At 50.1% G+C, this 15593-nt stretch overlaps 1 protein-coding gene across 1 annotated transcript; it reads right to left on the reverse strand.

The window, feature by feature from the left end:
• Nucleotides 1-11446: 11446 nt before the first annotated feature.
• NPBWR2 (neuropeptides B and W receptor 2) lies at nt 11447-12491 on the reverse strand. Its single transcript, XM_005239942.3, has one exon. It carries the CDS (start codon nt 12446-12448, stop codon nt 11450-11452), a length of 999 nt encoding a protein of 332 aa, XP_005239999.1. The 5' UTR covers nt 12449-12491; the 3' UTR covers nt 11447-11449.
• Nucleotides 12492-15593: the final 3102 nt, after the last annotated feature.

A 15593-nucleotide genomic window follows, 5' to 3' on the forward strand; every position in this document is an offset into this window, starting at 1 on the left:
CTTTTGGGTAATTCTGTGGCCCTTGCAGTGAATGTGTTTAGGCATTCTGTTCAATGCTCAGTGGAGTTTGTTATAAGAAAAGCAACAAAAACCTGAAAGCAAAAGCTTTATTGTGCTGTGCCTATGGAGTTAAAGGCTTGCGATCAGCTGGCCAGCTGAAGCGCAGGCTCTTTAATTCTCTTCTGAAACGGTTGTGTTGGTATGATTTTACAATTACCGCAGTGTACATGACAATTTCCTAGGTGGCTACTTGTGTGCTTTAATAAAGGAAAATAACCCCCCCTGGACTTTGAATGATGTGGAGTCTGAAAGACTTATCTGCAAGGGTGACGGGGTGTCTCAGCAGCGGCACTGTTTTCCAGCTAAACCCGCTGCTGAGCACGTGCAGTAACATCGAAGCATCCAACCTCTGTTGTGGTCAGTGGGAGCTTTGGTTATATGGGCGACTTTGCAGGCAGCCAGGGAAGGGAAGATGTGAAAATGCTGGAAAACCGGTGGTTGGGGCTGAGGACGAGCTGCCTGCGCTGTGCCAGCCTCCCCAGTGCCCGGGGCTCGGTGCCGGCAGCTGCCTGCTGCTGGGGGTGAAACTTGATGCAGGATGAAAACGAGGTGTTCCCACATGCCTTCCCAACACCTCCCAGGGGTTACGGGGTTGGGCGTCATCCTGGAGAGCCATGAATTACAGAACTGCTCTGAAAATGAAGCCAAAGCCACACTGTGTAGCCAGGAAAGATGGATTAGCCAGTGAAATGTACTATAAGGAAAGCACCTTCTCTCTGCACAGAGAACAATATTCCTACCCAGGCAGGTAAAGATCAGGAGAAGATTTTTACTAGCAGTGGTGATTTTCTGCTTTTTTTAAAGAAAAAAAAAAGAGAAAGAAAATCGGTGAGAAAAAAATGGAAATCTTTATTTCTTTTCTAGTTCAGTTAATTATAAGTATCCAGGGGTGAATTCCTATAACAAAGCCATAAACCAAAGTGCTTTATTCAGTATTATGGGATTTATTAATGTACCAAGTGTTCTCCCTGCTGCTGCTGGCTGGAGAAAACTGCTGGAAAGGCCGAGGAAAGGATGAGCCAGGGGCTGAGCTCTCCCCGAGGAGCATCGTGGCTCACAGCACTGTCACCTCTGGGCAGGCTGAGCGTTGGAGGGATGCTTGGCTCTGCCAGTGCCGCATCTCCCTTCCTCTCCCCCTGCCCAGGCTGTTCTGCCAACACCTTGCCCCCAACACAAATCACGGTTTCTACAATCAGAAATAAGGTGCAGAACTTACACCCTCACTGAAGTTTGGATGGTTTTATGCCATGGGAAGAACTTACCCAGGGAGGTTCTGAGTTATCCTCTCACTGTGCTACAGGGCAGACTGAGGTTAGTTGGTTTGGGTGAGTATTCAGTTGAAACCACCCTCCTCATGCCTGCCGCTCATAGGAACATAAAAAACCCCAAACAAACAAAAAAAAAAAAAGCCCACCTCCAAAAAAACCAACAAGAAAACCCACTCTAATTGCCTCTGCCCTGCACTGAGCCTGGCGCCCAGCGCTGACGCCAGCTCTAGCAGGTGGAAGGAACCCCACTGCAGAAAGGCAAAAGCTGCACTTGCCCCACGCGGTGCTCATTGCCCTGCAGCTCGGGACTTGCCCTGCTGAGGCCACTATCTGATGCTGAGCAGTTTCCACATCTATTTTTCCAAGGTGTTTTTGTGAGCAGCTAGAATGCAAATATGTCCTTCCCCCCTCCCCGCCCTGTCCTTTTTTTGGTTTTTGGTTTTTGATTTTTTGGGGGTTTTTTTGATTTGTTAACTCCTTAAAGAGCTGTAACTGGGCTCTGATGACTGCCTGAGTACTTTGGGATATTATTGCCGGGTGGGACAATGTGTGCTTGGAGAGGGATGCCTCTCACCCTGCAGTGCTCTATAGGGAAGGTGGGGGCTCCCCATAGTTACAGCCTCTATGTTAAATGAGAAGGAGCTCCAGAAGCTGCTGGTGCTGGTGCAGCCTTTCCTGGCTGCTCAGAAGAGGGATCCTTAGACTGGCAGCAGAGCAGGCTCTGCCATAAAACCTCCAGTTTGCTTTCCCACTCATTTCCCTGTGCTTTCCTTCAGCTATTTTTGTGGATACTTATGCATAAGCAAATTTCTCCTTCCTTCAACAGAGAGAACCTCCTCTGGACAGATCCCGAGCTGTAGCCCTGATTGTGCATTCATGGCTTCATGCTGTTTCCACATGAAGTGCGGTGTCGGCAGAGCTTCCTGGCTGTGACTTTGCAGAATCAGCTGGTGATTCGCATCCCTGTTCCTCAGCTCCCAAGCCCTGCCCTGGGCTGTCTGAAGGGCCAGTTTTTACTCCCTGGCCTTCCCCTGTGCTGAGGAGAGCCACGGAGCCGAGACAGGAGGGATAGAGGGTAGAAACCTGGCAGCCACTGCTGCAGGAAAGAAAGCTGCCTCAATCCCTGTGGTGAAAAAGGCTTGTGAGGTGCTGAGGCTGGAAGAAGGGCAAGAAAATAGAAGGTGGTCCTGAGGCGTCAGCATCAGCCCATAACCCAAGTGTCAGGGTCTTGTGTGAGCAACAAAGGTGGACTATGAGAAAGTAGAGCATATGCTCTGTGATGCTAATGGGTGTTTGGCAGAAAGGTTTTTTGGGGATGGGGATGTGTCGTTACAGGATCTGTAGCCCCTCCTTGCCATGGCTGGGCTGACACCCATCTATTTTGAGCAGCCCACAGCGGCTGCGTGCATCTGCCTTCTTGCCCGTTCACATTGGGACTACATGCCGCCTTTGCTCAAAACACGTGATAACAGATGTGTTAAGGTCATAACTCATTTTGAAAGAAGTAATTTTAGGATTTTTCCCAGCAAAGGGACTGCTATTGGTGGGGTGGGCGCACTTAAGGTCAAAAAGCCCCACCGCTCATGAACTCCCTTTGTTCCTTTTTTTTGGTACACTGAGGCCTGGATAAATTGCATGACAGAATGAAATAATCAATAAATAGAGCAACATGGTTATGTATCTCGGCAACGACGGTGCTAATCAACCATGTAAACTGACTTTGCTCTCTCTCCCCCCCTTAATGCAGTGAAATCCCAGCTGGCTGCAGTAAAGGAGTCCGATGTTATGGGATGATCTCAGTTTAAGTAGGATGTTTCTAGCCCTCAGGGTTGCACTTACAATCTGCTTAAAATTTCAGAAACCAGAAAACAAAAGAATCCAATGTTTGTTGAAGATAAATGACTGCACAAACTGAACTACTATGGTAGTACTAAAAGCAGCTGTAATAATCATCCCATTATTAGAAGGTTCAGGTTTTTCCATTTGACCTCTGATGCTGGCTCTCTGCAGCGCTAGGGGACACAAACAGACCTTTTCCCCGTCTGCTGCCTCCTCCTGCACACCAGGTCTCTGCTTTGGCAACCCAAACACTCGCTGAATGCTCCCTGGGGTAGAAGGTGCACAGTAATATCCAACACCAGCTGGCATCACCTTCACCCCTCTGGAGAACATCTCTCATGTTCAGATTCTTGGGAATTTGATCCTCCTGTGGTTAAGCTGCTGGAAGAGCCCCCAGGAGCAAACCCCACTGCTCCGTGCTGGCATGTGGCATCACTTGGGATCTTCCTGAGTAACGAGTAGGTTGGCTCATTTGTGGGTCGGTATAGTGTGGTGTTACATGTGTCCTTGCCTCTTACTCCTGCTTTGCTCTCAGATCCTTGTGCCTTTTGCAGTTATATAGGTGCTGGGTGGGAAATCCTACCCACAGAGCCCGTGCAGGCAGCTATTACCAGGAGGGCTTGTAACCTATGGAACCAGCCCAGCCTTGCAGCAAAAGGTGTTTATCCTTCAGTGTATGTCATTGCTGCGTGGGGATGTAGCTCCTGTGCAGATGGAGTCCTGCCTGCCTGCAGTGGTCAGGGAGAGCATCCACCTCTTCCCTGTGGGCCTGCAGCCAGGCAGGATGGGCTGAGCCAAGAGCTGAGCAGCACCAGCCCTGCCAAACAGCAGATTTTCCTCGTAATGAAGGATGAATCTGCAAGAAACTAAGCAGGAAATTTGGGGTTGGTTGGGGTTTTTTTAAGGAAACCACTGACAGAATTAACATCTTCCCACAGTCTGGTTTTTGGTTGCACCAGATCACCATTCTCCTGGGCACAGAGAGGAGACCAGGCAAAGTCTGAACCGGCTCTGTCCATTCTATCAACATCGATTTCTCTGGGTGTTGTCAGCCTGCCATGTACAGTGAGTGCGTCAAAAAGCTCAGGCCATGCTGATTCATTCAGTGAGGGGGAATAAGAACACAAGCTATGTAGTCATTATGAAATCAAGATTAATGGCTTTTCGGTTTGATTTCCTCTGCCAGAAATGAATCCTGTGTTGTGATTTGGCTATTTAATGTTTATTCAATGTTATGCATTAATAGCAACTTCTCCACGTGCCCAGGTCATTTGTTCATATATTTTGGACTTTCCCTCATCTCAGCTTTGCGCTGCTTTTGCTTTGCTTAACCACAGAGAAAATTCCTGAACATAATTACTTGTCTTCTGGGATTAAGCCTAAAAGAGCAGAAAATGAGCCCAGTCTCTGGTGCTGGTGTTTATCCTTGCTCCCGGCACTCCTGCGGCAGCTGAGAGGTGGGTATGGAAAGCCGACCAGGGCTGCTCTCCCTGCAGTTTGCTTTGGCATCTGCACTGAGGTTTAGTTTGGATGTGCCTGGCTGGAAAAGTGCCTCAGTCTCATCTACCCAGCTTCTGGTCAGCTTGGAAGGAAGGAGCTCAGCCGGGAGTGACCCAGGGCACGGAGGAGCCCGCTGTCTCCATCACAGGGCTGAGAGCAATGTAATTACCTCTGCAGCATTTCCATCAGTCCCAGGCAGCAGCAGGCTGAATCTCAGGGGAGGTTTTTCATTGCGTTGAAATCTGACTTTATTAATTACCAGCCTCTGATCTCATTTGAGGGTTAAGTTTATGAAACTGAATCCTTATTTCTCTGCTTTCCTTATTCAGCTGCCTTATTGAGGTTTGTACAGTGTATGGTTTGGACCTTGGAAACTCCCACTGTGTCTTATTCTTCAGGCGTGAGCGGCGCAGGGGAAGCGGCGGAGCAAAGGAGATGATGGAGGTGCACAGAAGTCTTGGTGAAAGACAGAGAAAGAAATTGCATCTCATGAAAACTGAAAATGGGCAAAATTCCTCGCTGACAGATGTCTTACTTCCAAACTCTAGTTTATTTTCCCCTTGCTGGGAATTCCCCAGGCACCCAGAGCCCCCAGCCCTGTCCAGCGAGTGGGGGGCTATAGCAGAGCCTTCAGTGCAGCCCGGGCTGCTCCCCTCCTCCCAGGGAAAGCTTTCCAGCCTCTCCCAGTTCATCCAGTGAGCACCAGACTTGGCTGTAGGCACTTATGGGAGTGCCTGTTTTTTATCTAGACATCAAATATTATTTTTTTTAAAAAAGGGAAAATAGCCACTGAACAGCCCTTGAAGCTTTGGGCTAGTGTCTAATTCTACTCGAAGAGCTTTGTTAGATAATTGTAATACTTTTCTGAGAGAAAACAGAGCAATTGAGGCTTGTAATTAAAAGCTATTCAGACAGCTTTGATCTTTCCCTCTGCATTTTCACTTACCAAACACAAATGCCAACGTGAAGCTCTTGGCAATATTTACTGTCACTATTCATGGTATTTGCCTTTAAATTAACTTTAACTCCTCTTACTCCCTCCCAGCAAAAGGGAGGTGGGGGCAGAGAAGTGTGGCAACGTGGCATGTGGCTTTTCCAGAGGGGTTTCTTTGGAAAGATACATTTTTTTCAGCAGGTGCCTGGTGTCCTGTCACTCCACGGTGACAGCAAGTGCAGAGCTCCTTTGGAGGCCTCAGAGCTGCCCCAAACCAAGAGTTTATCACCCCAAAACTGGCTCCAGGCACAGCCTCGGCTGCAGTGGTGTTGCAGGTGGGGTAAGACCCAACACGGTCTGCCCCAGACATGGGACAGGGAGCTGCCAGTGCCGTGTCCCCACGTCCCACAGAAGGTCCTCAGACGACCTCCTGACTCACTGTGAAAGGTACCCCAGCCTGGGGAGTCCCCCTCTCTCCAGCAGCAGGTGGGAATGTCAAACCTTGAGGTGCTGAGACCCCCTGAGGGCACCAAATGGGGCTGGCTTCTCCCAGAGGTAGCAGTAAAGACAGAGGCCACCGCTTCCTCGGCTTTGCAGCATGAGCATCACTGGCACATTAGCACCGATCATCCCTAATCGAGATGACACCAGGGGCTCTCGGCATCCCGCAGGTGACAAGGCGAGTGCTACAGATAAGTCAGGCTGTACAGAAAAGGGACAAATTCTCTCCCTGGGATTGCTTTTAACAGTATCCTCTAGAAACCCTTCTGCTTCATATCCTCTACGTTCCAAGTTTTTCTCATCCATTTTTATTCTGTCTTTTCATTTTTTTCCCATCTAAAGATGCTTCTGAGTGCTGGGCCTTCATCCCTCAGTGCCGTATTATTTCTTTTCTCACCCAAAGTCGTGACCAGCAGTAAGAGACAGTGTGAGACTGTGTAAGTACCAGGGGATTACGGCTTCGTGGGGGAACAAACTGCAGCACAGCTCGGATGAGGACAATTGATTGAAACAGCCATTATTACTTGCTGCAGCATGAAGACTTAAAAAGGAATAGTAATTTCCGACCCCCGCCTCTTATCTCAGATGCCTGCATTTAAAGCCTGCCGTGGGAATATGAGTCCTAGGTGAGCCCTAATTCCTCTTTCTGGGGTGGAAAACAGCTTCTTATACCTCTCCCAGGGATGATGAAGCAGAATCATAGAACGGTTTGGGCTGGAAGGGACCTTAAAGACCATCTAGTTGCAACCCCCCTGCCATGGGCAGGGACCCCTCCCACCAGCCCAGGTTGCCCCCAGCCCCGTCCAGCCTGACCCTGAACGCTGCCAGGGACGGGGCACCCCCAGCTGCTCTGGGCAGCCTGTGCCAGCACCTCGCCGCCCTCACAGGGAAGAATTTCTTCCTCGTATCTGATTGAAATCTACTGTCTTTCAGCTTAAAGCCATTCTCTCTTGTGCTATAGCTACATGTCCTTGTAAAAAGTCCTCTAGGGCTGCATGTCCTCGCAGGCCCAGCTGGAGTGGGGACGGTGATGTCCCTCCTGGAGCAGAGGCAGGCAGGAGCCTGTGGTTCCCCGTGCTGCTGCAGTGGGCAGGAGCCAGCAGCAAGCCTTCTGCTCCTGCTGTAACCAGGGAGCTGCCAGCTCACCTGGCACCTTTGCACTCATTGAGACATCCCAGACTACCCTGGAAGGAAATTCCCTGGCTTTGTAGCTTAGCTGGCTTCTGCGCTCAATGCATGGCCAGCTGGGAAGGGGGTTAGGACAGGAGGGAGCGGTACAAGTCCCTAATTCAGCCTCCTGCGACCCTGCAGACCTGGGAAGGGATGCTTGGTTTAGAAGGGGATTTATTTGTTGAGTTGTTGGGGGACTTATTACTCCACTTCCAGCCTTCAATATGTGGCTGACGTGGGCTGGTGTGATCCACAGCAAGCCAGCCCCAGCAGCCTGATGAAATTCAAACGAATGAGCCGGTGTGCAGGTTTTCCCTGGGGTGAACTTGTGCAACGAGTGGGCAAGTGTCTCCTCAGAGGTGGTTTATGCTCCCCCAGAAACAGCCGCAGCAGCCTGGCCTCAGGTGCCGCTCTCAGAGGGTCTGACAGCCCGAGCCTGCCAGCTTCCCTGCGGCAGCAGGGTACCAGCCTGAGCGGTGCTGCAGGAGATGCTGAGCTGAAAGCAGAGAGTGCCCCTTAGTGCTGCCAGGCTGAAACACACGGCCCCACCGGCCACTGCCGGCCCGCACACCGGCCAGCCCCATGCACCCATAGAGCCAGAACCCCCCCGAAGCACCGGCGGAGACCTCGGCCAGTGCAAGCCCCCTCCTCCTTGCAGCCTTGCACCCCACAAGAGCAAAGAGGAGCCGATGCTCCCGTCTTAAGCATTCCAAATAGAGAATAGATGCAGTAGGATGCTGTCGTAGGAGGGGATGCTGAGGGACGGGGCTGTTCTCTGGGAGAGAAGGCTCAGGGGGATGTAAGCAGTGTCTGTAAATGCCTGATGGAGGGGGCAGAGAAGAGGGTGCAGACTCTTTTCAGTGGTGTCCAGTGGCAGCAAAGGGGGCACAAACAGAAATATGGGAGATTCCATTTAAACACAGGAAAAAAACTTTTTCAGTGAGAGTGGCAACGTACTGGAACAGGCTGCTCAGAGGAGCTGTGACACCTCCAGCCTTGGAGACATTCAAACACAAGTGGACATGGTCCTGGGAGGTCTGCTCTACGTGGCTGGACTGGGTGGTCTCCGGAAGTGCCTCCAACCTCTGATTCTGTGACAATCGTGACATTTGATTCAAATGGGAAAATCTCCAACAATGACTGTCAGGTCTGAAACTGGGTGACTTACACTCAAAAGATCCTTTCCATCTAATGAAATCTATTAAGTTTTCCACTTATTAAAATATATTGCCCTTCCTGCAGACCTAACAGGAGTGAACAGTGGTGTTGCAGCTAACCGGTTTGTGTGTGAGGTGGCATCATCTGAGCCAGTTTTCTGCACTCAGAGAGGTTTTTCCGCCTGGGGAGCCCATGGCCAGCAGGTGGCAATCATGGTAAAGCCACGGGTGCCCACCTGCCGGGCCGCCCCTGTTCCCTGGCACAGGGTGCCTGGCACTCTGCTCTCTGTTCCTGGAGCCTGGGCTGCTCCAAGGGATCCTGGAGCCTGGGCTGCTCCAAGGGATCATGCAGCACCTCTGCACTCCATCACCTGCTGTTGGCACCTGCCACCTTCCCTATCAAGGACCCACCAGGACCACAGCACCCAGCCTTTCTTCCAGAATCGACCACTCCTATGGCCCCCGGTCCTTGATCTACCAGCTCTTCCTCCTCTTCAAATTCTTCGGGTCATTTGGTACCTCTTGAGAGCCATCAGCGCCTTCTAAGTGGAGCTGATCTCTTCTCTAGGTGCCTCCCTCTTCCTCCCCTTGTGACTGAGTCTTGCTAAGCATCACCCCACTCACCTGCACATGCCAACACACACACATGCTGTCAGGAGCAGGTTTTGAAAAATCTTCGTGTTTGCTAATAGTTGCAAGGTGCAGCTAATGAGAAATAGAGACCAACCATGCAACTCGGCCCAGGGAACCTCACGGGCACTAAGTCTGGGGTTTTAAGATCATGGGATTAAGGACCTGCTGCTGTGATCTGTTCTCTGGCTGAGGCTGGGGATTCAGCTGTCGGTCCTTACAGCAAATTGTTACAATTGGTATAAAAAAATGAAATTCCTGGAGGAGTTTCATCTGGAAGAACATGTTCTCCTTCACTGTTCTTCCAAAGTTAACAACTTTGATAGGGAGAAGGCAACACAAGTGATCTTGTATTCACAAATCCCTCTCAGTTTTCTAAAAGGGAAAAATGAAATTGTCATTGTGATGTATTGAAGGTTGTTCATTTTGCTGGCAGGGCTCCAAGGGCACTGAGAGGACTGAATTGCCCCAAGTGGCCTCACCTGGGGTCTCCCCCCACACCCTGAGCCCTGCAGCTTCCAGCCCCGCTCTGTTGGAGAGAGACCTGGCTCCAGGCCTGCCTCCTGGATGGACCTTGTGGCATGGTGCAGCCTTGTCCTCAGCCCCGGTTTCTGGGTCGACCTTGGAAGACCACTGTAAGTAGCTTGTCTCCTGGGGGGGGCTTTGGCATGTGCGGTGTAGCTGGCGTCTAGTCCTGTTGCTAGCCTCATTTTCTTTTGTTTTACCTGCTCTGTGCTTCCCTGGTGGAGTGTGGACAGGTAAGAGCTCAGCTTGGTGCCTGTGGCTCTGGGAAAAGCTGGAGAGAAAAATTTTAGCTGAGACAGCCTTCCTTAAACCAGTAATACGTGCACCCTACAGGGGTGTGGGAACAAGCTTTCCACAGCCTCCCACCTACTGCAGCCCTACAGGGCAGGCTGCTGCTGTGTTGTGCTGGGCATCCCCCTCCAGGGCAAGGGCCGGGAGCACTTGGGTTTTGTGGAGGTGGAGGGGAGTTAGCCTTTGGCATTGCTTTGACCAAAAATGTCTACCCACATGGAACAAGGTGCTTTGGCAGCCGATCTAGAGCCGGGATAACTGAGCTGTGGGATCTAGAGCCGGGATAACCGAGCTGTGGCACACATGCAGGCTGCAGTGGGTTGCTAGTAAATACCAAACACGGCCACGCCAGCCCTGCTCACCTCTGCAGGTGGGTGGTGGAGGTGAGACTTCTCCGTGGCTGTGAAGGCTGGGGGATGTGGTGTGCTCATCCCACTGCCTATCAGTGAGGGAGGGGGGCCCTTGCTGGGAGAGGGGTGAGCTTTCAACGTGGTTTTGGTAGTTCTCAAAGCTTGCAGTGTGGTGTTTCTGATCTCCATATTCTTCCTCACAAGTTCTGGTTCTGTTGAAGTGCTTTTACTGTTTACCTGTTAAAGAAGGAACTTTATCTGCAGTGGCCGCTGTAGCTTACAAAACACCTTAAATTTGTTACAAATCTACAATATTTTATTTTACAATAGGTAAAATGTAACATATATAGCAAAGAGATGGGGCGAGTAGCATAAGTCTTTTCTGGTGAAAGAAGGACCAGTCTTTTTCTCTTTTCCCCATGAGGTTTATTTCATTAATCACTCTTAAATAAATATATATTTGACACAAAACAGGAACAATTGGTTAAAAATAATTTCTAACACAAATTCCCACAGTTGCCTTAATATTTGTATGGTGTGTTGTTTCACACCGTTTCTGAGACTCACATGTTGCTTTTGGTTTAAATTTAACTTGTGTCAACTGCTCAGGAGTTTGGGGTGGAGGTGGAAAATAGGCATCCTTCAAAATCAAAACCAAAGCCATAACACATATGCACATACATGGACATGAAAATGGTTCATTTTGTCTTCCAAATGCTCATCTTGCATCCTCTGTCCATTTTATTGGCATTTCATTGAAAGTGCTCATTAGATCTGCTCCGTGAAACAATCCTCCACATAACACAGCTATTAAGAACTGAGCATTAACAATCCTCCACATAACACAGCTATTAAGAACTGAGCATTACATTAATCTGAAAACTGGTCTGCAGCTTGTCTGTGCTGTACAGCAGATGGCAATAAAGGACCACTGTGCAGTAGAAGTACACCTCTGAAAAGGAAGTTTTCTGTCCTTAACGCTTCAACGTGTGTAATCACAATATAGAAATGCAACTTTGAGAAGTTGGGAGGTGCACAGAGGGGAAAACACAGGAGTTGCAAGTAAGCAGGACAAACCATGTGAATGATAACAATATACAGACACATATATTAAATGTAAATGAAAGAAAGAACATTGTGCATTCATTAGCCACCCCTTCAGTCTGCAAAGTTGCCCCTGCAAAGCCATGGGAGGGAAGGGATCTGTGACCCTCAACCCACTGTTCAAGAAGTTCTGCATTCCAGCATCTTCCGGAAACTTTTCCGAAAGCTGTCATCCAGGAAGGCATACAAGAAAGGATTCAGGCATGAATTGGCATAGCTTAGGCTGGTGATGAAGTAGGATATACCAATGACCATGGAGGTCTGGGGCAAGTCAGTGGTCAAAGCCACGATGGTGGCCAAGTGGAAGGGGGTCCAACAGAAAAGACACACAGCTAGGACTATGAAGACCATAATAGTGACTTTCTTCTTGGCTTTGTCCAGGGCTTTAGCATTAGAATTCAAGTGCATGCTCCTCAGCTTGTAGAGCATCATGGTGTAGAGGATACAGATGGTGGATACTGGAATGGCAAAGCCAAGGATGAGGGTATAGATCCTGCTGGCTTTGAACCAAAACCTTTCAGGCTTGGGGAAATTGAGACCACAACTCTTGATCTCCAGATCATCTATGTAGACATTGGCAAAGATGATGAAAGGGAGGACTATGATGGTGACTAGGATCCAGATGCACAAACTGACGATCCTGGCTGCTCGGTAGGTACGATGTGGCATCCTCTTGGACCTGACCGTAGCCAGTACTACCAGATACCTGTCTATGCTCATCACTGTTAGGAAATAAATGCTGGAGAAGATATTGTAGTGGTCTATGGACAAGATGACCTTGCAGAGGACTTCTCCAAAGGGCCAGTAGTGGAGGAGGTGTTCAGCAATATTAATGGGCAAGACAAGTGTGAACAAGTCATCAGCTATAGCAAGGTTTAGAATGAACATATTTGTTACAGTCTTCATCTTGGGGGCCTTGAGGATCACATAGATGACAGCAGTGTTGCCTGTGAGCCCAACAGCACAGATCACGGAGTAAATCACGGGGAGGACAACGTAGAAATCGGCTGCCTGCTCTTGGAAGGTTAAGTTGAACCTCAGGCTGCTGCCCAGGTAGCAGCTGTTGCCTGCATTGCTGCAGGTGCTGTTCGGATCATCCCAAAGAGAGCTGTTTCCCATGCCTGCTGGTCACAGACTACCCTGAGATGTCATTGAAAGCCTCGCTAGCCCAGAAGGAAGAGCCTTTTCTCCTGAGAAGCAGCTGCTATCTCATTTAGCAGTGGGTTATTTCCAAAGAGGGAGCTGTGAGGCAGCAGGAACAATCTAACCTACCTCCCCTGTCCCCCACCACTGGAGAAGTTACATTCTGAAGTGATCGGGGATGGGGGGGACTGAAAGACAGATAAAGTTCCATGAACAAAGCAAACAAGAGAATTATAACTCCCTATGTAAATCAAGAGGCTCTCCTTTCTGGAAGCATCCCGGTGAGCCTTGGCTTTTCTCTGCTGGGGAAGACAAGTGGCTTCAGTTTGACTGTCCGCAGCAGGAGTCCTGGGGCTGGTGGGAACAGGTTGGGCAGAGGATGCTTTGTGCCTGGGTGGCTGTTCGCAGCCCTCAGAGGACTTGAGGGATGGCTGCTGCCTCACTCGCACAGCGCTGGCTTTCCCGTGCTCGAGCAGAAGCGTTGCAGTGTTTAATTAGTGCCTGCCTTTGTGTCAGAGTTCAGGCTCTTTTCATTGAGTGAGATTTCACAAACAATGAAGAAGTTTCCGACAGGGCTATTCCCCACTCCCAGGGTTCCCTAGCAAAAGAAGGAGGGGAGGGGGGGAAATAGAGTTCAAGGAGTATTTCCAAAGCTAAGGGTTAAAGGGGCTTAACCCCCAATTAAAGTCACCCTTTAAGCAAGGGTAGGTTATCAACTTATTCAATACGAAAACCATCCCCCTTGCAAACGACGGTGTCAGCACACAGAACTTGGCAGGGATGGCCAAACCTGCAAATCTCAAAAGTTCAGGGTTATTCAGGGAGACAGGGGGGAGGAGTACCCTGAAAACAAATCCACTTCAGAGTCAACGCCAGAGTTAGCCCATCTGTTTACATCTGTAGCAGTCGCCACATCCATCACTTCACTATCACCTGATCCATACTTGCAGGAATTCCTCTGCGGGGCAGCGACCAGCCCACCACCCCCTGTGAAGATCAAAGATTGGGCACCTGGTTCCCCAAGCTCGGCACAGAGAAGCTCGCTTGGCTTGCGCTTTGCTGTCACGCAGCTGCGGAGCGAGCGGGACCGCCGGCACTGGGCTGGCTGGAGGGCTGCAGCATCCCTTACCTGGTGAGCGGCTCCGCTGCCTCCGCCAGCACCTGCTGCTCCGCACTGCTGAGCCTCTTCTCTCTAATCCGAGTTGGAGGAGGGTCTCTGGGATGCTGACGTTACCCAGCTCTGCAAACATATCAACATGGTGGCTCTGTGTGCGCCTCGCGTGGCTGAGCAATTAGCACTTGTTCACACCAGGGAAGGGGGGGACAAAGTTTTCTTTCCGCAGGGCTATAGAAATAGTAAAGAAGGTAGGTGCTGGCGAGCAGCTGGTGCTCCAGGGCTGCTCTGCTCAGGAATGAGGGAGACGTGGAGGGGCACAGGCAGCACCCAGGGCTGGCAAGCTGTGCCTGGCTGCATGAGGGATGCGTGAAACAGTGGGAACGGGGGGGTTAAACTGCTTCAATAGAGAACACTGGCTGGCTTTAACAAAGGAAGATGCGCAAATGGGGGGGAGGGGGGAGTGGGAGGAGGGAACAAAACATTACAGTGCTCCAAACGAACAAATAAACAGACTTACCTTGCCAGATCTGGGCTGGTTTCAGCTGTTCTGGGGGAGCTCAGCTGGTTTTCCCCAGCTGAGTCTCTGGTCCAGCTTTGGAAATGCAGCTACATCCTTCAGATGTGCATCACAAGATGCAGGAGTCCTGTGAAGCCTGACAGAGAGGCACCCCAGGTTACAGAGCAAACCTGGCAGCAATGTCAGATCGCTTTACCTTCATGTTCCTATAAAAAGAGGAAAAGGGAAATCAAGGGTCTCTTCATTTTTCCTTTAGTCTTTTAGATGTATCGCTCACCTGCAGGTTGCCTGACCTTTGTGTCAAGACCAGGCAAGGGGAGATGGGGGCACCCGTCAGCGCTGTGCCTGCCAGGGTGCAGTGTCAGTTAACCCAGCGGGTCAGCTCACGGTGTGAGCCGTGTCGCTGAGAGCTGTTTGATTTAGCTCTTCTGTAGGCGTCTACCCCTTTCTGGCAAGATTACTGTGCACCGGTGACTGGGTGGGAATAAAACAGTTCGTTGCGCTCAGTTGTAACTCCTTAAGGCCATGGGTATAACTGACTTCTCAGCAGACGGTAATTATTTTAAGCCCAGTGTACAATTCTTCCAGGTATTTTCTGTATCCCACCCAAAATCTGACCAGCCATTAGGCCTAAGCAAAATTAAGCAGAAATTAAAGATTGCCCAAGAAGATGCATAGGAATGATGTGGATGATATTTCTTTAGATGAAAGACCTGCCGGAGCCCTCCTCTCGCCTGTTTTGGGAAAGCTGGCACAGTTTGTAAGCAGTTGTAAGGGAATCAAGGTTTTGATAGGTCTGTAGGGGGGAAGGCAGTTTTCCAGGAATTGCTGTTGTCTTTGTCAAAGAGAAGAAACTACTGGAAGATACAGGATTTCAGGAGAATGTGATATTAAATGCGCTGATCCGTAACTATTCCGCAGGGCAAAAGGGTGTAGAAGTATTTTGCACTGAAAATCCTCCCATGGTGGCTTTCTGTTTTTCAGCTTAAAGCTGAAACAATCTCTGGGCTCTTTGGGAGAGCTTGGAAGCTGTCCTCTTGCTCCCCAAACGAGGTTATCTTGGAGCTGGTTGCCTTGGCTGGTGGCTGAGCACCCGGGTGCTGTGTGTTCAGGGAGGTGCTGGAAGGGGCTGGGTCTGCAGGGCTGGCTGCGCTGCTGCGGGTCACACGTGGCACCCTGCAGCGCTGGGGCTTCGTCCCTCCCTGCCTGCCTGTGCTGCCTTGCTCCTCATTATCTGTAGTGAGCACGGCCTCCTGCGTGCCGTGGTTAGGATGTGTTTGATTAAAACAACCTTGTCAGAGATGAGCTGGAGACCAGGAATTTAATTTTGCCTGGTGTGAGTAGAGGGGCTTTTGTTTCTCTTACATCCCCCAGACAAATTAACAGCACCTGCCTTGTGCTCCTCGCCTAGTTCCTCTAACAGATTTGCAGTAAAACTCACCTGCTTTGGGAAGAACAGTTGCAAACAGATCTAAACTTGTGCATGA

This window comes from Falco peregrinus, chromosome 9 (assembly GCF_023634155.1).
Source record: "Falco peregrinus isolate bFalPer1 chromosome 9, bFalPer1.pri, whole genome shotgun sequence".
In the NCBI taxonomy this organism is placed as follows: domain Eukaryota; kingdom Metazoa; phylum Chordata; class Aves; order Falconiformes; family Falconidae; genus Falco; species Falco peregrinus.

Excerpts from the sequence above, each read along its gene's own strand:
- NPBWR2 (XM_005239942.3), bottom strand. The coding sequence starts at position 12,448 with ATGGGAAACAGCTCTCTTTGGGATGATCCGAACAGCACCTGCAGCAAT.